The sequence below is a fragment of the Neolamprologus brichardi genome, chromosome 10 (genome assembly GCF_056152115.1).
Source record: "Neolamprologus brichardi isolate AB-2024 chromosome 10, ASM5615211v1, whole genome shotgun sequence".
NCBI lineage: Eukaryota > Metazoa > Chordata > Actinopteri > Cichliformes > Cichlidae > Neolamprologus > Neolamprologus brichardi.
Window position 1 is genome coordinate 25,487,117 of NC_142113.1, and position 27,629 is coordinate 25,514,745.

General features: G+C 41.4%; 1 protein-coding gene across 2 annotated transcripts; it reads right to left on the reverse strand.

Moving 5' to 3' along the window:
* Positions 1 to 8,723: 8,723 nt before the first annotated feature.
* Positions 8,724 to 27,061, reverse strand: fgfr4 (fibroblast growth factor receptor 4). Of its 2 annotated transcripts, none has more exons than XM_087847446.1 (21): positions 26,376 to 27,061; positions 24,198 to 24,416; positions 21,118 to 21,305; positions 20,880 to 21,030; positions 20,686 to 20,736; positions 19,771 to 20,040; positions 19,544 to 19,633; positions 19,296 to 19,462; positions 19,077 to 19,200; positions 18,000 to 18,190; positions 17,736 to 17,874; positions 17,323 to 17,516; positions 17,084 to 17,229; positions 16,614 to 16,735; positions 16,402 to 16,512; positions 16,048 to 16,238; positions 14,412 to 14,534; positions 13,777 to 13,847; positions 12,214 to 12,351; positions 11,802 to 11,907; positions 8,724 to 11,187 (listed from the first exon to the last, which is right to left on the reverse strand). In XM_087847446.1, the coding sequence occupies exons 2-21, from the start codon at positions 24,283 to 24,285 to the stop codon at positions 11,011 to 11,013; spliced, it is 2,838 nt and encodes a 945-aa protein (XP_087703572.1). In that variant the 5' UTR covers positions 24,286 to 24,416; positions 26,376 to 27,061; the 3' UTR covers positions 8,724 to 11,010. The 2 variants fall into 2 exon arrangements, with proteins under 2 accessions (XP_087703572.1, XP_087703573.1); XM_087847447.1 differs by having other exon boundaries at positions 24,198 to 24,419.
* Positions 27,062 to 27,629: the final 568 nt, after the last annotated feature.

Sequence of the window (27,629 nt, forward strand, 5' to 3'; positions counted from 1 at the left end):
TTAGTATGCCTGAAGTCAGAAGTCTTGTGGGAGAGCGCCGGCAGTCTTAACCTCAGCGGGAGATCGTAAAAATCAGACCTGGAGCCGATTGGCTAAGCGGGGTGCGAAGGGAGCCGCACCATTGTTCTGTGATTGGCAGCGGGGCTAAGTTAGGCGGAGTTGGTCTCTGGCGGAAATTTTCAAACTAGGTAAGCAGTATTCGCCATTTGAGCCAGGAGCGAGCAAGCAGGAACAAATTGTGCTCTGGTAGCGGATCAAATAAGAGGAAAGGGAGAACTTAGCTGGTAAGAGGGATCGTTTTGAAGAAAAGAGACTAAGCAGGATTTTTCCCCTGTTTCCGAAATATAAGGTTTTTGGGAATAAAAGGGGTAGCAGGGTTTTCAGGAGTTTTCCCCCCTGGTTATTTAGTCTAAGGATCAGGGTGAATTTGAGACAAAGGACGAAGGTTTTTTTCAGGTGTTTTTGGAGAAAACGCAGAGGATTTTTTTAAGGAGTTTTTGCTTGAGGATTTTTCCCCTGTTTTCGAACATAAGGAAGGTTTTTTGGGAATAGAGGGGAAGCCTATCGGGGTTTTTTGGAGAAAAAGAGTTTTTTATGTTGGGAGCCGCGGTGCGGGATGGGGTAGGATCCGCGGAGGGACAAAAGACTAAGGATTTTTCCAGGATTTTTCCCCTGTTGTCGAATATAAGGAATTTGGGAATAGAGGGGGAACCCTATCGGGGGTTTTTTGGAGAAAAAGAGTTTTTATGTTGGGAGTGGAGTGCGTTTTTGGGGGATCGCGAGACTTTTTTGGTTTTTTTCACAATTCTGAGTTTTATTCTAAATCGCTTTGTTCGGATTAAACAAATGCATATAAATTGAAATAAAGTTTTCCCCCAAGGCATGCAGCCTGTATTTCTGGCCATACTGAACGTTACAAAGCACAAGTTTTAACTAAACAGTTTCACTTTTTACTATGTATTAACAGGTTTTCACACATAAGCACTGAGCTCGAAAAAACACAGTCCGGGACACAGGCGCGCACGCGCGCGCCCTGACACACTGCCTCGGGCACGCGCCCTCGCACACATGCTGAGCCACCACCAGATGGCGTTTTTTAAGCATAAAAAAATAAACTTTTTTTTATTGGATTAAAAAAAAATAAAAGAATGCTATTTGATAAATAAGAAACTTAAATAATCAATTAGTTAGGGTTAGGGGAAAAAGCGATGAGCTATGAAATAGCATATTTTTATGAATATCATATTTTATGAATATCATATTTTTATGAATATCATATTTTTATGAATATCATATTTTTATTACTTCCTTTATTACTTTATTACTTCCTAGGGCCATAAATCACTCTAGGGGGTCATAAATCACTGAGTTTGACATAAGGGGTATAATATCACTCTCTGGCAATAGCTAAACAAGCCTCTCACGATCTGTTGGCGTCACGTTTAAATGCTAATTCGAAGTACTACTGGCAAAGGGCACCGTCTGCGAGTAAACATCTGTTAGCCATAAAGATTAATCCAGTCAATTAAATGAAATATTTATGTTTATATTAGCAGTTTTGATTTTACAACAGATTTGGGGCATTAGGATTTAAACAATTTGGGACTGCTGTCGCCGAAGCTTTCCCAAACCAAATAGAAAGCAGGCGATAACAGAGACACGACTCCTCAAACTAAACCAAACGTTGAAAAACTTAGTCAAACATTTCTCTCTTCTTCTTTGAATTTCTGCCCCTCAAACAAATTCTTTATCCCATTGAGAATTTGTTAGTTTATATCTCTCAGGTAACCAGGAGACTTTGAAAACTGGGAGGCTGTTTGGAGTTGATATGATACCATTTTTGGGACTGACAACCTTAAATATTTAGGCTGCTCGAGATGAGAGAAGGTTATACAGATGACGAGTAAAGAAGGTCGAGACAGATGTTGACAACAGTGTAGTTTATTTTGCCGATTAGACTTTTTTTGTCTCCTTGTGGAGTCTTAGTCCCTTCATAACAAATATGATCCTTTGATTATTGAACTTTGCCAAGCGATGATAACTGCTGTTTATTTAACAAATACAGACCGGAATTTGCTGAAAATGTATCCGGAAGATGTTGTGCTTTCTGTTTAAAGCGCAGCAACAGATGAGCATGTGGGTCACAGTTGGCACAGTGGAGCACAATCACAGCTGGTTTCTTCAAACGTTGGATTTTCCTTACTTGAACAGAAGATCTCTCACATTTTCAGGAAAACTGTGGTTTGTGAGGCGTGTGAAACTGGAGAAAACAATAAGAAATAAAGGAGAAGAAAAGAAATTGCTCTGTTTATAAACCACAGAAGAAAAGCTGATGCAAGCTCGACATCCTGTTGAGATAAAATTACAGAAAATTACTGACTGGAATCAGATAATGCGTTAGATACTCAAATACAGTGGGAAAAACAGTTTGCAGGAACAATAAACTTCTGTTTGGTTTCCTCTGTCCTTATTTTTTATTTTGCTTATTCATCAACCAACTTCAGGAAACTTCATCTTTCATCTGAGCTGAACTGGTTTCACATACTGAGTAGAATAACAACCTGACTGCTTTTAAAAGTTCGCATGTTACGTTTTATTGACTGAACTTTCTCGAGTTCAGTTAATTGACTTGGTTTTATATTTCCACGTCATGCAGGGTGACTTTAAATATTGTTTTATAGTTCACTTACCCTAAGAAAAATAAGACAATAGAAAAGTTTTGCAAGAAAGAAAAATGAACTTTGTAATACATTTCAATAGCAGGAAGGTCATTCTTTATGAAAAGTTCTCGGCTCTGCAAGCTGATGCTGTGAGCACCGTGTTAGCACAGCAACACTCTCAAAGTTGACTGATGCTGGTTGCTCAAGCAGCTAAAATCTCTTGAAAAAAGTGACATTTTTGCAAACAATCCTTTCTCTGTTACTAACAAGCAGCGCTAAAGCTGATGGCACATTCTTACCCTTCTGAAACTCCCTAAAGGAAGTCTTTCTACAGCTGCAGCCATTACTTAGGGTAAAAAAATTCATTCATTGGGAGACAGTTATAAAAAATGGTGATTTTATGTAAATAGCTTCAGAATGAGCTTACTGGAATGGAGAATATATGCTTTAGGGAAAGATGGATGATTTAGAGAAATTTAAACAGCTCTTTTAAAAAGACCCATAATTGCTGGTCTAACACATTCACCTCATGGGAAACAACATGTCAATTGCCCAAAAAATAAAGTGAACACTTGATCATCACAGTATAACACAAAGCCCGTTAAACCTAATGGATATCAGTCTGTCCTTTTAGGAAGCAGAAACTATTGTGAATACATTTTAGCTGCTTTGATGCAAATTAAAGTGATAACAGTGTCCTGGAGAGACAACAACGAGACAATCCGATGGGTTGGCACATCCCTACGTCCCATCAAATTGTTTGCTGTGTCTTCCAGTACACTATAAAGAATGTGGTAAGCTGGACAGGGACATAGAAGGACATAAACCCAACAGCAGGACTGACCTCTGCTCCTTTTTGCAAGGACGAACATGAGGAGTACCGTCCTACAAAATGACCTCCAGTGGGCTACTCATTTGCACGTTCTTGTCCAAAGTGTCAGAAACAGTCTCCATGAGGGTGGCATGAGGTCCAAATGTCCTTTAGCTGCTTGTTGAGCTGCATGATATTGGCCTGCGTTCACACATCCTGATGAAGTCTCTCCACAGGTTGAGAAAGAACACGCTGCAAAGGGTAACATGTGCTGTAGGGAAAACATGGAATTATAGAAATCTGAACAACTCTTGATAGCACATACACAACAGCTGATCTTTTAAGTTGTTATAAGCTGTCTCTTTAAAAACAGGTGAAATGGATTCATAATGGTTTACATAACATGATCTGTGTAATATCCCTGAAATATAACTGACCTGGCGTATAGTGCACCGATCAAGTGTTCCCCTAATTTCTTTTCGAGAAGAGTAGACCTCCAAGCATCCTGCATCTTGCCTTCTTATGTGTTGAAAAAGTTAAGCATTTGCTTATTGTAATGAGAAGCCAAGTAACACTGGCCTTGCTTAGCAGCACCTAAAAACATGATTGTCAGTAAAGCTGGAGCCCGGAGCTTTCCCATTAGCAGCATCAACAGTTTATGTGGCTGAATGGAAGCTGGATTTGCTGTCAGAGTAACACAGCGCAAGCTGGACCCTTGCTGACTAATCAGACAAATGGAGAAGGAAGTCAGTCAGCAGATATGCTGCCCGCTGAGTCTAACACTGCACTCACACCCAGTAAAAAAACCCACCAGCACCTCTATTTCAAATCCATAGTGTTGGTCATGTGGAAAGTTAGACAAGGTGATGAGACCACAGACGCCAAAATTATCCATCTGCTCTTTCTGCACTCTTCTAACACACGCTCACCAGGGAACCCCTGAGCAGCAGTGTCGCATATTTTAACTCTAATGTAAATACAGTTTTTTTTAGTTTTTTAGGTTCAAACGTGATAAACAAACATTCAGTGACCCCAACAGTTTTCCATTGATGCCAGGTCAATGAAGGTTACACTGAAACACGTGTACGCACGCACGCACACACGCACACACACACACACACACACACACACACACACACACACACACTCAAATATCTGGAGTTAAGCAACCACAAACCACAAATTGAACAGATTGTACTGCAGTGATAAGGGGTTTGTTTGTAGCAGACGTGTAGACGTGTTTGCCTGAGTGTGTTTATAGTTTCTGTGAACCCAAACGTGTCACATTGAAGATATTAATGTAGGAACATGATTCAAGAAGTCCTTAACACACCCAGAAAGCCTGAAATGCTGACTGACTGAGAAATTTGATTGCATGTAAAAAAAATTGTCATTTTGTTGCACAAAATGTTAAATTTAATGCAGTCTGGTCAAATCAAATGTACTTGCTTGGTACACATTTACATCATGTTTGGAGTTCATCTTTGTCCCTAATATTGTGACAAAGAAATAGAGCTAATTGTGCCTTTGTGCATTTGTGCGGTCATATCAAGCAAGCTGCTAAACTGTAACTGTAACCCGATGCACTTTCTGCAGGTCTCAGGCCTGTGTGATGATAAATCTGATGAGATGCTCTAAAAGGCCTCAGCTATATTAATTTCTTTTTAGAAGATAAAAATGTGTCATTAGATACAAAGAGGATGAGCTTGACCACATTTTCAACTATAATGCAATTCTGACTCATCCACTGTTTCCTCCAGCAAAGCAACACATTGATGTAATAGTGCTACTTACAGTGGATGAATTTTTATATGTTAATACTATGATGTAGATAAACCTTACACCACAGTGTATTCGGCCCCCTTGAACTTTTCCACATTTTGTTACATTACAGCCACAAACATGAATCAATTTTATTGGAATTCCACATGAAAGATCAATACAAAGTGGTGTATACGTGAGAAGTGGAATGAAAAGTTCAAGGGGGCTGAATACTTTTGCAAGCCACTGTATGGTAACTTGACCTGCACCTTCATGGAAATGTCACTACAGCTGAAAAGAAGCATAATTCATTGTTATTGGTTCACATGTCTGAGGTGCTTCTGCTGCTTCAGTTTCAGGAACTTTTTTGCAGCCTAAATTTTCTTGTTCATTTGTCTCAGAGATTCATACACAAGCGCTCGCCGGCACTGGCGCCAGGCTCACAGAGAGCAGCAATGGTGAAATGGGTGTAAATTCCAAGTCATTACATAAAGACACTCTTTTATGATCCCTTAGTGTTGCATTTAAATGGACTGGGTATTCTTATGTGGTAAAGGGGTGTATTTGAATCTAAACCACAATGTTTTCAGAACCCGAACCAAGCACTTTAGATGCCTGAACCTAACCAGCAAGTGAAAAAGCACAAAGCAAGCTCCCAAAATATCTCTCCTGGTTGAAAAAAAAAAATCTAATTCATCTCCTTTTAACAGCTAGAGGACCTTAAGATGACATCTTCCAAAAATTATTTCCACTAACAAATTCCCAATGACTCTTGTCTTTGGAAATATACTAAACAAAGCTTGACTTTGTTCTTGTGAACCAGCCACAAACAAGGAAAATAATGCATCTGTAGTTGGATATGTGTTTAAATGCTAGCAATAAGCCTTCAAATCAGATGTGTTCAGTGGAGGAAATGAAACCCCTAAAGACCCTGAACCTTCACAAAGTACTACCCGCTTTGGAGGACATTTGTGGAACAAGGATCTAAACATTATTTAGGTTTGTCCTGTGAAGGTCCTTCAAACCAAGGAGATCCACTAGAAGTGAAAAGAATTGTGAAATAATGCCTCCTTGCTCATAACAGAGCGAACAAATTAATAGTTGCTGTCTAAAGACAGTTTATGCTTTATTTTTTAATATTTTATATGCTAGTATTATATTTATATACATAAATATATAGGTGGTACATAGTACACCAGACCCTCAACACAGAAAATTTGCTATTTTCTTGTTCTTTGCTTCAAAAACACACATGAAAACCAAATTGTCTTCACAACTAATATCACACATGGATAACAGCCCTTCAGCCAGAGACGCTTATCCTGCAGACTGAGACCTTTATCAGCCGGAGCAGGAATGGAGCTCAGAGATTACGAGAGACTCAACGGGCGATCACGATTTATTGTACACAGGAGATAAGACGCACAAACACGACTGCATACATGTACGGACCACACACAGTGTACACAGCAGATATCGCACACACTGACACATAATCATGTTCACACTCACAGACACAGGAATTACACACTCACACACACACATGCACACTTCAAAAGCCGTGGCTGGATGGGATCACCGCTGCCCTCGCCTCCCTCCTCTTAACCTTTAACCTCCATCTCTTCATTCTTCTGTCTCGCCGTCTATGTTCCCGTCTCTGTCTTTCATCTTTCTCACATTTGTTTCAATTTGCTGTCATTTTTGCTTTTCTCAGTGTCTATAGCATATTCCACACCCAATTTTTTTGTCAAAGTTATTACTTTATTTTTTAGTTTAATGAGAATCGCCAACTCCTACAATGATGAGATCAAGACACTCTTACCCCTTTCAAGTTTGCAACAAATTGCACAAATTCATATGGGGATTTAGTGGAAAGTTCTACTTTCATATCAAGGATCTTGATTTAGACTGAACTAATCAACGTAACGAGTTTATTTCTTTCACCCAGGAATGCAGTGACATCAGTAAAACCAAGCACTTTGGGTTTTCATATAACAAGTACAGCCTTCATCAGAACCAAAAGGACATGAGGATAAAGAGACAAATTTGTATCCAACTGTAGGAAAAAAAATGTAACTTGCAGAAAGTCTTGAAAAGAAAATAGTTTTTACAAATGAATGAATTTTATCATTCTGAATCTTCAACACTATTAACACACTGCACAAGACGAGTGAAAAATGTGTTTTTTAAAGAATTTATTTAATGCAAAGGTTAATACTGACATATTTTGGGTCTCTATGATGTTGTGAGTCAAAGTGATGACCCAGACCCAGTTTTGCAGTGACTGTTTGAAGTTTTCTTGATTCATTCCACCTTGACAATATTCATGGTTTCAGATGCCCTGAGGCATTCCCACAGCATAATAGTCCCATCACTGTGTTTCACTCTGGGGACAATGTTCTTTATACGCCTCTGGCTTCTTTCTCCAAACAGAAGCAGCGTCTCTGATACCAAAGACCCCTAATTTTGTCTCATCTTTCCAAAGGACAAACTTCCAGTATTCATAATCTTTTTCCAGGTTGTTCCTCACATACTTGTCTGGCATGAAGGTGTCTCTTCTGCAGAGGTTTTTCTTGAACCTCACAATCCCTTCATGTGCAGGATTCTGTCTTTATTAACCAGTGTCTCTGCATTTTGTTGTGGAGTATTTAGACACATCTAAAGGCCTGGTATGAGACAACAAAATACATCTGCAACTTAAAGCGGGGACAAATGTTCCCTCTTCCCTGAAATCATCTCCAACTCTAAATCAAAGACCATTTCTTAATACTCAAACATCTTAAGCACAGTGCTAAATACCAAACATACCAGTGATTAAGCTGTGGGGTAATAGGATTAAAATGGTCAGACTAAATCACTAAATCCCGTATAAGATCCAGTTTGTCACACCAAAGGGGCCTTTACTTAAATGTAATTTATTACAATTAAAGTTATTCCTAAAATGAGATGTGGGAATCAGCAACGTTAGGAATGAGTGAGTGTAATGCATGGATTTTAAGGGTGTGTCTTGGTGCTATGGCGCATGCTACAGAGAAAGCGCTGCACAGCTATCACAAGAATGGAAACAAACTCATCAGAGCATGGGTCAGCCATCCTTTGCTCGACCAATTATGCTCCGAAACACTCTGGTTTTCAGCATTTCTGGTTTTGTTTTTAACATTAATCAGTCTAAACCGATAAAATGAGGTTTAGGTATAGTTTGAATTTCCTTTCTGTATATAGTTCCTGTGATTGCATGGATTTCCTCCACTGTCCAAAGACATGTCTTTTAGATCCAAACTGGTAGCAGGTGTGAATGTGAGGCTGTTCGGTTGTCTTTCTCTTTAGCCCTGTGATACACCGGTATACTGTCTGGGATAATACCTGCCTTCACCCTGATGTCAGCTGGGATAAGCTCCTTTTTCACCAAAGGAAAGTGATGGGAGTGTCAAACCTAAAATCCTTAATGGAGTTCTTTAAAGTTAAATAAAGAAACGAGCACACAGAGCTGCTTTATTTTAAATTATACTTTATTTCATATAAAAACAAAACAATAAACAAATAAATTAGATATTTCTAAAATAATTCTCTTGAGGAAATGTTTAAGAATGCCATGATTGTTTACAATTGGTATTTGAGAGAAGAGCAGGTAACAGGAATGTAAAAATAGCAATGCTTTTTGAACACTTTGTGGATAAAACGTCTTTTCAAAATGACGCAGAAGCTGAGCGATAGCTTAACATGAGAAGAGGCCATACGTGAATCCTTTGTTGACAAGATGGTTGTTTTTCTTCAAAGACCATAAAATGATTGATGAATTTACAGCATCTTTTTAAAGTAAAACCCTCCTTTTTCTATTTGAACATATTAAAGATATGAAGGTTTTGGGCTGGCGATGCAAATATTGTTTAGTTTTGTCTGCAGTCAGCTCCAGGAGGCGGGTTGAGAATCAGTTGGCATTTTAGCCCACAGGGGAATTGTCTACAGCTGGTCCTGGTGGCAGTGGTGGGGCTGCAAATCTGAATTAAGATTTGTAATTTAAAAGATGGAGGCTTTGTGGATAAAGATAGGGAGAGAAGAGGAGATATTACCATAATAAGAGCCTCTTCATTTGCACACAAGCCCAAGCTATGCCCACAACACCACCCCCCAAACTCCCTCTGGTCTGTAGTCACACCCATTAAGCCTGCAAAGCTTTCATTGTCCAGCCAGGCTGCGGACCTGAGGACCTATTGCCAACAGATCTGGCTGGGTGAAGGGTTACGCGGAGACAATAGGTGTCCCTCCCCCTCCTCCCCTATTTGAAATCAATCACACAGGCTTTCACATTCAGTGTCCCCCACCCTCCCCGTGCTTCTCAGCAGTGACACTGGGCTTGGGCCAGCTCCCAACAGAGTCCTCATGCTAAAATCGTCAGTGCTCCTTTCAGAACGAGTCCCACCCTGGACACACTGTCCCTCACGGAGCATTCATGTAAGAGTAGAGCTGTTGTTAAAGGAGCACCACGTAATGTCGCCTCAAAGGTCATGTGGTAGCTTGAATGAGTAAACAAGCCACACTCGCAACCGCAACGTCTTTGAGACACGTTCAAAACTTATCTCAACTGTCTTCTTGTGGGTTTGAACCTTGTCTTCGACTTGAGATTAAAAACAAAAAGAAAAATTGTGGGTGGGGGGCGGACTTTGTTCCCAAATTTCCCAAGCTGAGGTCATGCTTAAAGGCCCAAGCTATCGTTTTTTTTTTTCTTGCCACAAAAGCACTTAAGGCTTTAATTGTTAATGGATTTTTCATGTCTCAGTCAATCAGTCATAATTCAAAATAAGATCTGCTTTTTTAGATTTAGGGATGCTGTTGGAGATAAATATGAATAAGCTGGTATTTTGGAAAGAAATCCGAACACGATAGCCCACGACATGACAGGTTTGGCACTTGATTAAATTCCTCTCTTCTTTTGCCCCCAATAGCCTTCACTTGTTGTGTCATTCAGAATAATTTATAAAAGGCAATTGTCTTTCTGTTGTTGATATGTACATAACAATAGTTTAATATTCTAATATATTCACAGGAAATCATCGATTCAGGCACTTTGCTGCCACTACAGCAACTTCTTAGCATGAGAGATCCTGAGATTTAAGACTGTTTTCTCCTTAAATAAGCAACACAAAAGTAATATAATCTTATATAAACAGATTTATATTTAACAATCAGTTTCTTATCTTCTATCATAGCAAAATAAATCTTTTGTTTGTTTGTTTTTGTCAAAATGTCTTTATGACCGAGGTTTTCCAGCCCTGGTTGTGGGTCGAGTTTGTGGAGGAGATCTTTGTCTGCTGCCTTAAAAGAGAGAAAGCACTTAAAGGCATTTCAAGTACCAGGGTCACTTCTGTTGAGTTTTATGCCTCCAAAGCTAAAACTGTTCTTGGGCACTGTTCCACAACTGATAGTCCAAAGTACCATGATTGGTTTCTCCTCCTTTCTTCTGTCCATGATGTAACACTTCAAAACTCCACCTTGGTATCAAGCGTAGTGCCCTTGGTGCTCCATGTGCAGAGGTGTGTGGCTGTGCGTGTATTTGTGTGTGTACGTGTGTTTACAAATGCTATCTATATTCCAGGGCTTTGTCGGATGCCATAGTGGAGGTCCAATGAACAACATCGCATGAATAAATCTTTAATTTACCTTTAGAAAGGAGAAGCAGTCCTTCAGTTTGGTAGCCAGAGAATGTTACTTCTTTCAAAAGCCCAAAGTATTGTTTCCCAACTGTAGTGTTGTGTTTGTACGTATGTGGTGTTCGTGCGCCTATCGAAGAGCCATCTTCGTGTCTATCCGAGAGTGCACGTCCTGGTAGCCCAAGAGGCAGGGGTCGGTGGATAAGGCATCATGGGTAAAAACTGAGTCGTTGTCAGAGGAGCAGGAGCTGGATGTGTCCTCGCATGAAGGAGAGTATTGTTCAAAAGGCGTTGACAGATCCAAGTACTGAGGGGAAGAGGAAGTTTAATTAATAAGAAGAAATTCTAGAAAAGTGCACAATTAAATGTTTTTGAAAATTTTCAGTAAAAATCTATAAAGATTGAACTTGACTGGCTATCACACTGCTATTGAACACATTTTGGAGAGTTGTTGCCATCATAGTTTTGGACCACCAGGTCAGCACAGACTGGTTTTGGATTGGTTGCTTTAAAGATTGTTATGAATGTATCTAAGCTCATGAACACCTAAAAGCAAACAAATCAAACATGTTAACTTCTGGCACATCTGCAAAGGAATAACAAAAAGTGCTGCAATTTCAGCAGCCAAACACTGTTTGATTTTGTGTTTATTGCTTTGAGTTTATAGGATCAGAAATCTGCTCAGCTCAAGCAGTCTGCGTGCTGAACATCTGGGCTGCAGATTGTTGGTGTCAATGAAAATGTGCGCGCACATCTTTATGGTTGCAGACGCTACTGTGTGTTTGTGAATGAGTCTGAAACCTATAGGACTACCATGAGTTTTATAAAGTGAACAGAAGGAAAAATTGAACAACAGTAGACTTACACATAACACAGGAACATTTACAGGTGGATAGATTGGTATATATGTTTTAAACCTACCTCGTCAGAAATGGACAGGAGCACCCTGTCCAGTTCCTCAACCAACTGTTTGAAGGTTGGTCTCTGGGTGGGAACAGCATGCCAGCATTCACGCATCATCATATAGCTGCAGGAAAAAAATATAAGGATTGTTTAAAAATCCACATAATTTACCATTATGTTACCACTGCATTCTTTAGAAAAGATGTGGACAAAAATGTGCTATGCTAAAGATATGTTTTTTTTTCTTCCAAAAAGCCATTTAAAATCTTTTCAATCCACACAAGTAAACACAGTAGTTACTGGTGGTAGCTTTAGTGGATCCAGTTTATTTACTGCTCTTTACTTGTCTGCTACAATGTTTCTTAGCATAGATAGGCATATCTGCTTACAGTTGAGAGTAAAGCTTAAAAAGAAAAGAGGGCTTGCTTACAGTTCGTGTGTGCAGTTTGATGGTTTGTCCATGCGATGTCCTTCCTTCAGCAGCTTAAAGAGTTCCTCAACAGGGATACCAGGGTACGGTGAACCGCCCAGTGTGAATATTTCCCACATCAATACACCAAATGACCACCTGAACACAGAAAGGTAGCATCGGTGATTTCTCTAGTATGAAGCAATTATTCTCAACTGGATTCGTTCAGCAGTAACCATGGGATAAGTAGAAAGATTAACTCCACTATTAAACAACTGGGCTCATCTGAAGAGTTAAATATATATTTAGTTTTGGCTGCTCCCTTATTTCCCAAGGGGTCGCCACAGATGGATCTTCGCATTTTGTTTGGTGCAGATTTGATGCCAGATTCCTTTTTGAAACAACCCTCCAATTTATCCAGGCTTGGGATAGGCAATAGGGGTATTGAGGTTCTGCAGACACGTGAGCAGTAACCACATGTGTGAAGTGTGACAGCTATGGTGACAATATAGGATCAAGTGAATAAAACCCCAGCCATACATACTTAGAGGCTGATCCATGGCTACCTGTCAGCAACTTGTCTTGAGGGAAAAGCAAAGATTCCCAAACTTGTTGCACGATGTTGCTGGACGTTGATGGCAGTTGCTGGGAAAATAATTGCTAAAGGCCCAGTTTGTGCCTACTCCCAGAGTCAAAGTAGAGATCTTTCATAGGTAAAGTGAACAGGTTAGCCACTATACCGTGGGCTCACTATAATGCTGAGGAGTTAAAAGTAGAAAAAAGCAGTTGAAACAGCTCACTAAAGCTAGAGATAATGATAAACTGTGAAGACACAGTAGCTAACTACATTTTTAAATAAAAAAAATTCTTTAGTTAACATTTTTGCTAGCAGTGACATTACTAGCTAAAAATACATATTTAAAGATGAACAGTTGAAATGTCTGACGAAAGGTACAAACAACATTTTTAAATTAACAGTGAATACAGTGAAATTGGTTGCTTATAGATCATAAATAAAGTAGCAGCTAAAAGTGGCATATAAATAATAAGCTAAAACTTTAATAATTAAAAAGAAAATTATCTAACTACAACTAAGAAACTTGTAGTCGTGGGCGATCGTGGCTCAAGAGTTGGCAGTTTGTGTCCTTGGGCAAGACACTTCACCCGATGCCTACTGGTGGTGGTCAGAGGGCCCAGTGGCGCCAGTGTCCGGCAGCCTCGCCTCTGTCAGTGCGCCCCAGGGTAGCTGTGGCTACATTGTAGCTTGCCATCACCAGTGTGTGAATGGGTGGATGACTGAATGTAGTGTAAAGCGCTTTGGGGTCCATAGGGACTAAGTAAAGCGCTATACAAATACAGGCCATTTACCATTTACCATTTAGTTGTCCAGATCTAAAATGATTTTAACTGAACACATTTGAAAATGAAAGGTTTTCTTGATGTTGCTGTAAAAACATTGGATATCACTCGTTAGCCTTACAGAGAAAAGTTTTCAAGGAGTTTGAGTACAAGTTTAGACAAGATGTGAGAAGGAAGGTATAACACTGATATTTTTGAGATTTTACTGTGATGAGTTGAACTTACACATCACTCTGGTGAGTGTAGACTCTGTCAAACAAAGCTTCTGGTGCCATCCACTTCACTGGTAGTCGTCCCTGAAGAGCAGACACGAACACGTTAGAGCCTCTCAGTACCCAAACTTAACCAGAATCTCATCCTAGTTAGTTGCGCCATGCTCTTGCATGTCTCCCATATAATCTTTCCCTTACTCGCTCTTCATCGACTCTTTTCTAATTAAGTCCTGTTAAGCCTGCTGCCAGTCAGAGGAAAACATCAAACATCTGGTTTCAGGAGTATTAAAACTGTAAAGGAAACCAGTCAGTAATAAAAGGACTAAGGGGCAGATAGGTTTATAAGCAGCCGCAGATATATATGTACCTATATTTTAACCTTTACACATTTATTATGCATTGACAGAACGGGAAAGGGTTGTACAAACTGATTACTAACAATACTGCTATAGTATTTCTGAGCAAAAAGACACTAGATCGAGGCACTTAAAATATAGTATTTTTCCTTTGAAACTTGATTTGAGATGTCAATATTTTAGCTAGCTATGCTGGAAAAATTAAAAGAATAACGACAGCTTAGCTGCACCCTAGTCCGGGTGTTAGAGGCGCAAATTCCTAAAACAAATGCTCCTTAGAAATGTTACTCACATTGGTGGTTTTCTTGTAGTAGTCAATCTGGTGGACTCCTCTGGCCAGGCCAAAGTCAGCAATCTTCATCACATTGTCCTCGGTCACCAGAACGTTCCTGGCTGCCAAATCTCTGTGGATGCACTGCAAAGAGAGAAGAAGGGGATGAAAAATTCCCAACACAAGCTGTTGAGTCTCCAGATTAAATAAACAGATTTAAAAAGAAAATTGAAAAAAAAGACACACACAATATATATAGTTTCTAAATATATTGCATGTTTCTTTTGATTTTTAGATAACTGTACGACTTATTTCACCCATTGCATGACAAGCTCTCAGATTTGTGGCGTGACATTTCCCTGTCTGAAAATGCTGAGGTAGGAGAGGTAAAAATGACTGACTGCAGATTCCCAAAAAGTTAAAAGACGCGGGAGCCTAAAATCAACACACGGTGCCTCAGTTTGGTGAGGTCCGCAAAAATATAATGTCTTTATATAGAAATCCTGGAGTTTTAAGAAAAACAACCCTTTGCGAGGAAAAAAGAAAGCAGTGTTTGCCCACATTGAATGGATGTCATTAAGTTTATTTTGGTTTTCATTTGAAATAGACGTGGGATTTGTGGGGACATGCGAAATGAGCCAGTCTTGGTTTGTGGGTCTCCCCATAATGGAGGGTTAGATTCAGGCTCCTGCATTCTTCGGAGGCCTTATAGCCAGAAACCTGATGCCTACACCCAGACGAAGGCTCTGCCGGCCTGTTTGCTAACAGATTTATGGCAGCGCTAAAAAGGACAAAGCCATGCAATGAAGGGACGGACAGATGGATGGAGAAGAGTAAACAGGACTGAAGCTGCAGCAGCTCTCTGCTGAGGAATGCCTGTCTGGGAAAGAGACTGGCAGACAAGGAGACGTGTTGATATGAAGCACGCAAACATGGTGCATGCTGGGAAATTGAAAGGACAAGAAACATGTGGATGGGGGTAGAAAAAGTAGAACCGACAGGAAGGACAAAGAGAGGAAGAACAGCTGGTGCTGCCATCCAGAGTCTCAACCAGACTAATCAATTTGAAGGCCAAGTCCCAAAATACGATGAATTACATGAAGGAACCTGATCCTTTCAATCAAAACCACATTTCTTATATCACAGCCTCTTTGGGGCATATATAACTCTGAAGACCTAAAGAAGTTTAGTCCTGCCCTCATTTTATGTCTGCATTACTCTGTGGGGATTCAGACACACTCCAATAGACAGGCAACCTGTCCAGGTTATCAGGGGTTAGGAAAATAGATGGATTGATGGATCAATATGGATACACATCAGTTGGCCCTGTCTCATAAAAAAAGATGTTCCAGTACAGCTAAACTGGATTCTCAATCACATTTTGAGGGAAGTCTGTTTTCTCCCGGATTATGACTGCTTGTATTGTTTAACTAATATGTCTGTATTAGCATATCTTTGCAAATCGTCACTTTGCGTTCCTACTGTTGCTGTACTGGCGATACTAATCTGGTTAGCATCACGAAAGTTTCTACTTTATGGTGAACCAATTTTTTTTAGAAACCTAAACAAACAGCCAGTAGAAATATTACTGAAAAGTTGGGAAAATGAGCTACAGTTACTACTTCTAGTACATTTCAACTTTTTAGAGAGAGCTTACTCTTTTAGAGGCCAGATACTCCATCCCTCTAGCCACCTGGTAGGCACAGGACAGCAGGTCTTTAAAGGTGAGCTGCTCTTCAGGCACCTTAGTCACATCAAAGGTGTAATCCATGCCTGGAGGTCTTCGGGCTCGCAGGTACTCCCTCAGACTTCCTTTGGAAGCATACTCCACCAGCACATACAGAGGGCCTGGGTGGGGGCAAGCAAAAACAGGATGAAGGGCTGCAACCACCACAGCTGAAACAATCCCTAAATCAGGCAGACCTTCATTAGATTAATGATAACAAAATGACTTGGGAAGAAAATGAGGAAATGTGTTGGTTCTTATCCAAAATAAAGGTTAGACACTCACCATCCTGTGTACAGACTCCCAGCAGGTTGATAATGTTCTTGTGCTTGTCCATCACCTTCATCAACTCCATCTCTGAGATGAGGTCTGCCAGATCTTTGTCTGTGGCGTCATCTGAGAGAGACATGTAGTTTTATTTAGTTGACATGCTGTTTTAAGGAAGATCTGCCAAGTTAATCTCAGGAATTATTTCGTTGGTAGTATTCCTTTCTTACCTTTGAGCATCTTGACTGCTACAGTAGTGGCTTGTTCTGGACAGTCCTTGTTGATCCCGTAGGCTTCAGCTCTGACCACCTGACCAAAGCAGCCTTCTCCTAGAGGTTTACCCAATGTTAGACTAGAAAGAGAAAGGGAGTCTTAGTGAAAATAAGTATGTCCAAAAGAAAACTGTACAAATCCATAATTTGAAGCTCCGGTTTCTAAAACTATAGGTTTGATGGAGCCAAAAGTGGCTTGCGGGCTTGTTTCTTTTTTGGTTCACACATGATGCGAGCGCTACAATGTTTAAATGAGTACAGATCCCGGCAGCCAAACTAAACTCAGTGAAGAAATACTTTTAGGAAGGAGCAGACGCTTTAAATGTTGTTGAGACTTAACAGTTCAGATTATTTAAAAAAAAAAAAAAAAAAAAGCATTTGTGATTGATTATCATCTACATCTCAACAAATAATGACAGATGACTTACTTCTCCCTGGGGAACTCCCAGTCTGGGTCATAGGGCAACTCAAACTCCATGACTCCAGCCAACATTGGTGAACAGCTGGAAGACAGGCGAGCCACCCTCATCAGAGATGCGCTGGACTTCCCTGACGAGTTGGACTCCACCGAGTACTGAAGAAAGAGATAAAGATGTCAGGTTTCAAGAGGTTTGCCTTCAGATGCGGTTGGATCATCCATTGTGTCATAGCAGGTTATGAGACGTACCTGTCTGCGAAGAGGGAACTTGGAAAGCTTCTGCACTGGGAGTGCATCAAATGGCTCCCTTCTGGGGTTGACCTGCATTCGGCACAACACCACGATGACAATGGCCATGATCAGAGCCAGGAATCCACAGGCATAGATAATTATGTCGCTATATTTGGTCTCCATTGTTTCCATAGCATCTGCTGCTTCCTCCTCTGCAAGTACAAGAAGGCAAGTTAGAGAAAAAAAATGTAATCCAATAGGAGAGGGAACTCAAAACAAGAAATGATTAGTTGAAGGTTTGTGGAGTATTTGATGGCAAGTGCTATATATCAATGATTAGCTGACCAAAGCAATGCTAAAATATTTTGAAAAGACCATGCAAAGTAGTGTAGAGTGACTTTTTTTATATAGTTGCGTTGCTTCGTTCTTACCTGAAATGACAGTGAGCCAGGCAGACTGGTAGGCATAGCCAATTGAATTTCCAGCCAGACAGGTGTACTCTCCAGCATCCTCCATGGTAACTTTGGACAGGTAGAGGACCTCCACCTCAGACATGTTCAGACTGCCAGTCTGCATGACACAAAATGCAACGATGGGACATATGAAGAGAGCTAGGAAGCAGGTAGGTTTGTAAGCTACCAAAGGAGTTGCTGTTAACAAAACGTGAAAGGATAGCATCTCGTTGTATTACCAACCTTGAGGACCTGAACGTAGGGGGTCCCGTCAGGACCATAGCGTCTGCCGTTCCTTTCGATGTGCTTGAGCCACTGAATGTGAGGTTGGGCGTCACTGTAGACCTTGCAGTGGAACTGGACGTCACTGCCTACCACTGCTGTGGTGTTGGCTGGCAAACCTGCCTGCAGGATCGGCCTGTGGGGTGAACGCTCTGTTTTTGGAGGAAATCACACGGAAGAGGTAAGCAAAGGGAGCAAAGATTCAGACTGAAAAATTGTTCAAAGATCAAGAGAAACCACTCAATGCCTTTGCTTATCTCAAAGAAACAGCAGAGCATATGGAGACAAAGGTTTAATTTATCTGTTAAGCATATATGAAGTTTTAGGCAGGTAAAGGGTAATCACCTGACTGCCTCTTAAAGACATTCATTTGTTTAGTCATTTAAAGCCCACAAAAATGCATGCTTTGCAAATAAGCTCCTTAAAATAGCCAGCAATTGTCATTGTCACCCTCAATATGTTTCTATGCTGGCAAAAGACCAGGAAATGTCATTTTGGAATGAAAATTGGTTCCATTAGCATGCCTATTTGCCGCTAGTCTCTTTGATCTGTGGTCACTCTCTCTCTCTGATCTCGTTAGCTGCCTCGTTAGTCTTTTCCCCCCGTCAGCAGGGACGGAAACTGACCCTGCGGTGGAGAGACAGCGAACAAACGAACAAACAAACCGCAGCACTGCTCGATCTCTTGTCACAAGTCAGGTAGAAAACTGGAGTGGAAGTCTGACCATCCACATCCTGCCCGCCGCAGCCCAACACTGGGCACCCCTGTCACCATTTGCTCACCCGCTCAGTTATCTCCTCTCTCAGACTGGAGCCTTAAATTTGAAGGAATTCTGCTTTTTTGTGCTGACCAATGCTTTTCAGCCAGATTGTATAATCCAACCAATAAAGATTTTCTGTTATTTATGGCTTTAGTTTAGTGCTTACTCGTGTAAGGGTTGTGTTCTTCACTCTAGATGTCACAAGATATGCTTTTTTCTTAATTTTACTTTTTAAATATGAACATTAAATATGAGAAGCATGATCTTTCATGTCTTACCCAGAACATCAAGAACATAGCTGTGACTGATGGAGCCATATTTGTTCTCTACCACACAGGTATAGTTTCCTCTGTCTGAGGGCACAACACTTTCCATCACCAGGCTCCAGTGCTGGTGTCGTAGCTGGCAGAGGAAGTACAAAATTATATGAATAAGAGAGCAAATAAAAACACAATCTGTTTATGTCGCACAACATGACAAACTGTAACTTTCGTCACCTTGATGCCTCCAATGCGATGCTCTCCTCTAAATTCTCGTCCATTTTTGAGCCAGCGGATGCTCGGCATGGGGCTACCCATAGCTGGACAACGAAACTTCACTGTGTTTCCTGCAGGAACAGCATAGAGTTTCTTCTCCATACGCTGGGGATGTGTCCAATATGGTCCTGCACAGACAAAGAACTGCTAATAAGCCGTTATAGCACAAAATTCAAGAAATGCAGCTGCTAAATAAGCAGCAATTTTACCTCTGTAGAAGTAAACTTGGTCATTTTCAATCTCAGCTGAAGAATCCTCCAAGTCGTTGTCCTCATCGTCGTCCCCAGATCCCAGCGAGTCTGAGACGAAGACATGTCAAAAACCATTTATGGCTGCCTCTAATCCTCATTACTTAAAAGCTTTTTTTTTTAAAACCAGTGACTTTATATATAAAAAATCCAGTAAAGCATCAAAACTGCACTGTGGGTGCTCTTACCTGCCACAGTGATAGTGAAGTTCCTCACAGGCTCTTTGGATCCCCGGAGAACACAAACATAAACACCTGAATCTTCATATGTTACGTCTGTGATTTCCACGATGGCGCCTCGCATCTGGATCCGGGGTGTGGGCAGAACGCGTGCACCCTCCTTGTACCAGTTTACAGCCATGCCGGGCCGGGTGCTCATGTCACAGCGCAGTTTTAGGACGTTGCCTGGCTCTAACAGGAGATGCTCTGTGGTGTCCTCACTCAAGTCCTCGAGAACATCTGCTAAAAGCAGGCATGGTATTAGCTCGCGGTGCTGAAGGCTCTTCTCAAGTTTTTATGATCAGTCTGAACACCCTTTTCGAGCTCTCCTTCTCCTTCTCTTTATTTCTTTTGTAGCTCTGATTATCTCACCACAGAGCCCAGTCTAATCGCTATTCCTTCAGTTATGACCTTCAGCTCCTCAAACTCCATTATCTCCAGTCCCCACATACACACAAGCACAATGACATTGCCATGGAGACAGGGCCTTACTGACCCGAGCCACCTCCACTCCCCCTTCCCCTCTTCATCTTTTTGTTCCCCTGTGAATTGTTATGAGACTGAGAGCGATCTGGCTAGCTCTGCAAACTCCCTCAAAAAGAAGCAAAGAAAAGAAACAAGAAGGAAGGGAGATTGAAGCTGATGAACATGTCGCAATGTGACAGCGGTCGCAGAGTGAATATAAGGGGTGGTAAAGGCTCACTAATGATCTAAGAGACCAAAGAGAAGCTAAATCTGTGGAGGTGGATGCCAAGTTTTGAGCTCTCACAGTTGGCAAACATACCACTGTATGGTAAATGTATACTTTCACTTCACACACCCAAATAGATTTTATTTATTTTTAAAAAGCTCTAATAAAGTGTAAAAGCTCCAGAGTGAGGTTACCTGAGGGGATTTTAGTAGCGGGCATGTCCTCAGTTTGGGAAATGATAATCCCTGTGAAAGGGAAAAGTTGTCATTTAAAAAAAGTAAAGATGTGGGATGTTAAAAGTTGACACTAAGCATTTCTATCTAAACAACATAAAAAAATCATATGCCTATAAATCCTAAATATTCATATAATGATAAGTCTGCCTTACCAGGCAGGACCTCCAGCCATGCTGACTGCATGGCCTGCACCGTCTGTCCCGCATGGTTGTTCTCAGCCATGCAGATGTACTCGCCAGCATCCTCCAAAGTGATGTTGGACAGATGGAGAGTATTCACCTTGGATGATATGTTCTGCAGGGGCTGCGTGACAGATTATTTTAGAGTGATGAGAAGAGAACACAGTGCAGAGGACAATACAACTGCTGACGTTAGCAGATCTGTTCTCACCGTCAGAGCCCTGAGGCCAGGGGGTCCTCCCTGGTTCTGGCCTGGTTCGCTGACATTCACCTTCAGCCACTGCACCTTTGTGCTTCCTGGTCTGTGGACTTTACACATCAACTTTGCCTGACCACCAACCACTGCTGTGGTGTTTTCTGGGTAACCTGGAACTATCAGAGGCCTAGTGACCCGAAGATCTGGAAACCAAATGTGGAGATGGAGGAGAGAAAGTCAGAAAAGACAGATGATCAGTCATATCTTTTTCCTGTTATTGAGATTTGTTTCATTGTTATATTTCAGATCAGTGACAGCCTCCTTATTTACTCTTTCTCTCAATCTTGAACCTATTTCAGGCTTCACAGTACAGCTATTTTGCAGAATAAAGGAATCAGTAAACTGCTACAAGTCGTCGTAGTCTCAATAACCAAGTGAACAAGGCAAAAATTGTCAAAACACATCCTGGCGGTTTCATTTTACCTCTGAAAGGTCCGGCAACAGAAGCACACCATGTTCCTAAACAACCACAGACATTTAATGCTACCAGGAACTGGTGATAGAGTGCCCTGATAACCCAGCCACTATGGTGTCACCCTCAGCTACAGTGCCATCCATTCAGTGGGTCACTCACCCACTCACTTGCTGGAGCATATGTGCGCCCTGGCTAGAGACCTCGCTTTCTGCTCAGTCACTCAGAACGAACAATTTTCCAGGGCAATTTTCTGTCTGATTGCTTCCTGCGAGCGCTTAGTGAAAGGCAATCTGTTTCCCTGTCGGAGTGAAGTGCTATCTCTTTTTCCAAACACCAGAGTACACGCAGGTAATCCTTTCAGGAACAAATATACAGTCACTACCTTCTGAGTGGAAAATGAGAAATGGCAGTTGGTGAAGGAAACACCTTGGAGGCAAACAAACTCAACACTTCGTTTGTTTACAGGGAGTCAGAAACGTGAAATCCCAACAAGCCACAATTTTATCTAGTTAAAAAAGAGTTAGAAAAAGAAACTGTAAATCAGAGAGCTGAAGCACACACACTATACCCACGCTAATGAACTTGCAGAGACAGCGACGGTGCCCCAGAGATGAACTCGCAGCAGAGTGTGAATTGCCACCCAGAGGCGAGGGGGCAAACAAAACACAACACAACACAAACAAACCCGCTCAGCTGGTGCGAGCCAGCCGGCCGGGCTGGCAGCAGAGCCTCGTATGGTACAATGAAGAGGCATTTGTGGCCCAATGCAGGAACGTACAGCAGCAGAGCCCTCAAATATGCACTTTTATCCAATTAGGTTTACTTCCAGCAGGCTAAAGAACTTCCCAGAATTATCCAGTTTCTGATTAACTTTCCAGGAAAATTGCTGGAATTATTTACATTGTCAGTTTGCAGCTCCCACTTATAATTACAAAGCTATAATGGTTTGGGGGCACACATGCATGTTAACATACGCCACCACAGGAAGTATGCATTCAGCATTATTCTATACAAAAGCTGCATTATAGCTACTTCTTATAATGTATAAAATTAATGTTGCTAACGACTGCTGCATTTTCATTTCACAGACATTTGATATATATATATATATATATATATATATATATATATATATACATTTTATTTTTAAACAAAATTGATCATCCAGTCATCCTCTAATCTGTGACATGTGTGGTTAAATTATGTCTTATGTTTTATTTTTGGTGATTTACAGTCAAGTGCAGAGTTTATAGACAAAAATCTTCACTTAGACTTTTATATAATCTAATGATGTAGCAGAAAAAAAATCTGGACTGAAAATGAGTTTTCCTTTTGCTGCAGCATAGAATTAGCAACATTAGCTATATAATTATATTTGACATGCGCTCGGAGCGGGTTTCAAATTAGTAACTGAACATAAAATACCCACAGAATTGTTTCAGGTGACTATTAAAAGCTTAGTTAAAGTTTGTTTATAACCTACTACAAGATTTAGTTTGGATAAATAAATAAAGTTGGCAGCTTGGAAGGTGTAGATTCTATTATATACCAGAAGTTAGGAAAATGCCGGTCACTGTTTCAAGGCCAGGCGCTGCTTTTACAGCTCTGTTTTTCTTGACTTTGGACATTATGGTGACCATCAAACATCCCCAATACCAGGAATCAAAGCACCAGTACATGAACTGGTGCAGACAATTTATGCATGTAAAATACAAACCCTGATATCCAGTGCATGCTATTAAAATCTAACTGCTTTTATAACTGTTTGACTATTTACTAACATCTCTTGAGGGGCTTTTTTTGAAGCCCCCTCCTGCACACTGTCGTGGAACAACAAGTCCCGGCTGGCCTCGACAGCCCTGCAGTCCAAACTGGAGCCACAGAGACTGCTTCTGTTCTCTGTGCCTCAGGGACAACCATCCACCTCGACTTTCATCAATCTACACACATCCTCAAAAAGAATGGCACCCCAAAGTCCTCTAATCTTAAGTATTAAGCCTGTTTATTTTGCAGCAGAAGATAAAATTATTATCACACATAATAGTTTCATTTTTGAAAGCTGGCTGTATAAAAGGCTGATTGTGGCTTACCTCAGTAGAAACATTTTAATGGCACCTTAAACTAACAGTGCCTGGTGCACTGCATTGGCTTCTGTTTATAAAGCATCAGTGAGAAGGCCCTGCCACCCCCCCCCCCCCCCTCCCCATCCTCTACAGCTGGCACGCAGCCAGGCAGATTTACACTTCCGTGCCTCAGGGCCCCGGACGGATCGGGTAGCGCCGTTTACAAACGCTGAGAGCTTCCGACTTCTTCGCTCTTTCTGACTCTCGCCTCGTAATCATTTTGCTGTCACCCTGCCTCCCTCTGGGCTAAACTTTCTAAGGAGGGAAAGTGGACTGGTCCACACAATTCCAGATACATAACATATTTTTAAGAATTTAAAGCAGCTTCACTCCTAGTCAACAGATGAATAAAAATGAGACCTGCTATCTGGCTGTGATCAAACCCCCCACCCCCACCCCACCAGCCATATGCTTATCTAAGGTTTATGCAAAGACAAACCCCAAGTGATCAAGTTAATAATAACTGTGTGATATCAGAGCAGAATTTCCTGACTTACCTTTTATTCTTAAGCCATCGGTGGTTCTGGCCGTGACTCTGACCACCAAGCAGAGTAGCAGAATACAGAACAAGCAGACCCGCGTCATCTTCTGTGGGTGACGTGTGTGTTTTGTGGGCTAAAAGGGAAAACTAAACGCTGGAAGCCTATTCCGGGCCTCACACTCCACTCGCTGGCATTGGCAACTTCAGAGACCCCCAAAGTCTGTAAACGTGGAGCCTGCTGGGAAAAACAAACACATGGCAGACAGTTATCTGAGGATCAGAAACCTGATTCTCTGAGGAGATCTAGCAGGGGAGCAGCTAAAGACACAAACTTTTCTGTTCACTTTTAAGCCAGATGGCAAAAACACAAACAATTGTCAGGCCAAATAGTTAAAGAGAGAGCCTGTATTGACTGTGAGCAGCTGTATTCTTAACCAGATGTCCTGCTATCTGTCCCACTCGTATGCCTCACATTGTCCAGGCTCTCCTGCATGATGAATAAGGAGCAGGGCTGTTACTGCCTGTTGTTTGTCAGTGGATGGTGCTTGGTGTGTCCCGGGATAATGGGCCCTTACTAGGAAAACACTTGAAACTTGCCAGGAAGCTACAGAATCTGAAGGAGCAGCAGAGAGATTGGACTAAAAGTTGATGAGACTTCAGGTTCAGGAGGTGGAAACCCAAAGGAAAACAGTGAAATGGGTGGTGGTGGGTTTTCAAAATCTAAAATGCACTGGTGTTCTTACCTAGACCCAGATCTGGTAACAAGGCCAGCTACAAAGGCAGTTTTATGATTGGTCATTGTATTTTCCCTACTTAATCTGTGAATCTATAAAATGTTATGGTGCCTTGAGATGTTTTTTTTAATCTAACAAACAGTCCAGAACCACAGTGACATCCAGCTTACTATTAAAGAAGACAATGAAAAGCAGCGACTCCTCAAAAATAATGGGGGGAAAACAGAAAAGGCAGAAAGCTGATTACTAATGAATTAATAATATTGACTTTCACTCTATGAACTGAAGTTTCAACTCAAATAAACAATTGCAACTATTTTCAGGTCAAAATAATCTTCACAGTATTGTTAGCTGTGAGTTTTACCTCCAGATGTTGTTATACGTTAGGAATGATCGATAAACCTGTTTCAAACATTTTGACTCGTATAGAAAGTGATATTGAGGTACAGAGGTTATTAAAGCGGTCTAAGCATCTGAATGCGGACAAACCGTAAACTGACAGTCTGTAGGAACGCTAAAGGAATAATACACTGGTTTTCTTTTTTCTGCTGCAAGCACAGCCAACTGAGCACAGGCGCCAGATCCTGGTGCGTGCGCTCCATGTAGGCAGGCAGCGCCCACACACACACACACACAGACACGCACGCACGAACACATACACACTGTTTAAAGAACCAGCTTGCTGAATGAAACGTATTCTTTCTCAATTAAGGACTGGAAAACATTTTTCTCCTGCTGCTGCTGCTAATTCCGCTGGCACGCAGCCTTCCCGTATTCAGCTGGAGCCAAAACACTTCTGCTGTATTGTACTTTTATATTTCAGTACCATAATCCACGCTCAATAAAGCACCCAAGAGCTGTATTAGTGTCACACCGTGCGTGTAGTTTACAATCAACTCAACAACCGACGAATGAGAATCGTTGTTTGTTTCACAGTTAAACCTAGAAGTTTGTAATTTTGGAGCCCGCACGTGAGCCCCTCCTCAGTCAAAAACTTTGATCTGCAGAATAAAGGAGCTGATAGTGTTTAGATAATATTCCTGAAAAATACTTTAATTAAATGTTAAAAAGGATGATCAATCTTTCTTTCACGCGTTAATGGCACTTGTGGTCTGATGAAGTTCAAACTCCGCTTTGGGCGATATAAACAATCTTTTCTCCTGACAAGTGGAAAGTTCAGTGTCTACTAATTGATCTGTTTTGCTTTCATTGGGAAACACGTATAAAATTATAAATCTTTCGTCCCTAAACCCCCCGATTAACTTAAAATTAACTCGTTGGTGGGTGAAATTACACTGTGTGTTTTATCAATCCTATTCGGTTTTTTTCATGATGGATGGTGGCATTATGTGATCTATAACTCTCTGGTAATCTAGCCCCCGGTCCGCCGTGCCTGCTGATAGGACAAAAATGAATGAAACTCAAAGAAGCTCCAGCTGTCTCTGTCTGTTTTCACCCACCTTTGCTTTGGGTCTGTCCTCGCAGTGATGATTGGCACCGGTGTGGAAATCACTCCTTGTCCCGGTTGATCCGAGCGAATATTGAAATCCTCATTTGGAGAGCCACTTTTCCTGGTGTATCCTTCCCAAAAATCAGTCTGTGAGCGTGTTTCAGCTTATGTGTATCCGACTAAAATCGAAGCTGAGCCTTAAATCCATCAAAAAACAGTGGCCTGTTACACGAACGACAGCTGTCGGGCTCTTCCAGTGACCCGGGGGAAAGCGTTGCGATCCCCGGGGCAAAGTCCACTGCAGGCTGCCGCTCAGAAGGCTAAATCCACGGAGATAAAGGAAAACAGTCAGGGAGCGAGGAACTTACGAGTTAGAGTTGTATGAAAATGCTGAAAATGATCCGATTTATAGAGATGGGTACAAAAAAAAAACACAAACAAAAAAAACCCGTGCCCCGTAGTTCAGAGTCCCTTCTTGGTTACACTGCAACACCGTTTTGGATACGCGCGTCTTTACGCAGCGCTTCTTCAAGTTCCACTGCTCAGTGTGTTTATCCCAATAAGCTCTGCTGATCAAATGTGGGGCTCAGCCTCCCTCCACAGTCCTGTTTCGTTCAACTGCTGAGAGAGAGAGAGGAGCGAGCGACTGCGTCCTTCGCACACCAGCCCTCCTACAGCACCCTGCTGCTCTCTGGACGGCAGTCACAACAACAATGGTCTGAGAGCGGCCAGGGGAGCAGGAGGAGGAGAGAGGAGGGGAGAGGATAAGGGAGAGAGAGAGAGTGAGAGAGGGGAGGGGTACATCCCTGCCACCCCCCTCACAAAACAGCCCCATGCTTCCAAAGAGCTGGCAAATAAAACCCAAGACTCTCTCCCCCTCTCTTTCCTCTCCGCAGAGTTGAAATCTAAGTCTAACGGTATTCGGTATTAAAATTGCTAGAAGCATTTTTCTCTCATACAGTAATTAGCCACATAAATCACGCCACTGACGAGTTTTTTTTAAGGTGTCATAATTTATTGGGGGTTAATTGCCCTTTAGAAGACACAACCAATTAAGTCGTTTTTGTGAGTGAATGTGTGAGAACTGCCTCCCTGTTTAATTGCCTCAATGAAAAAAAAGCTAAACAACACAAAACAAGACAATGGCATTTAAATAAATACAGGCCCTGCTTTAAAAAAAAATCTGGTTGTCACGCTTTGTCTTAATGTTTCCCCTCATTTGGAAGTTTTGATGCATTTTAGTAAAACACATGTGGTAAATTCT

Bases quoted from the DNA above. Each gene is read 5' to 3' on its own strand.
- fgfr4 (XM_087847446.1), bottom strand. From the start codon at position 24,285: ATGACGCGGGTCTGCTTGTTCTGTATTCTGCTACTCTGCTTGGTGGTC. The intron at 19,201-19,295 runs GTGACGAAAGTT...TTCCTCTGCCAG, and splicing joins ATCGCATTGGAGGCATCAAG to CTACGACACCAGCACTGGAG. The intron at 14,535-16,047 runs GTAAGCTCTCTC...CTCTCTTTGCAG, and splicing joins AGTATCTGGCCTCTAAAAGA to TGCATCCACAGAGATTTGGC.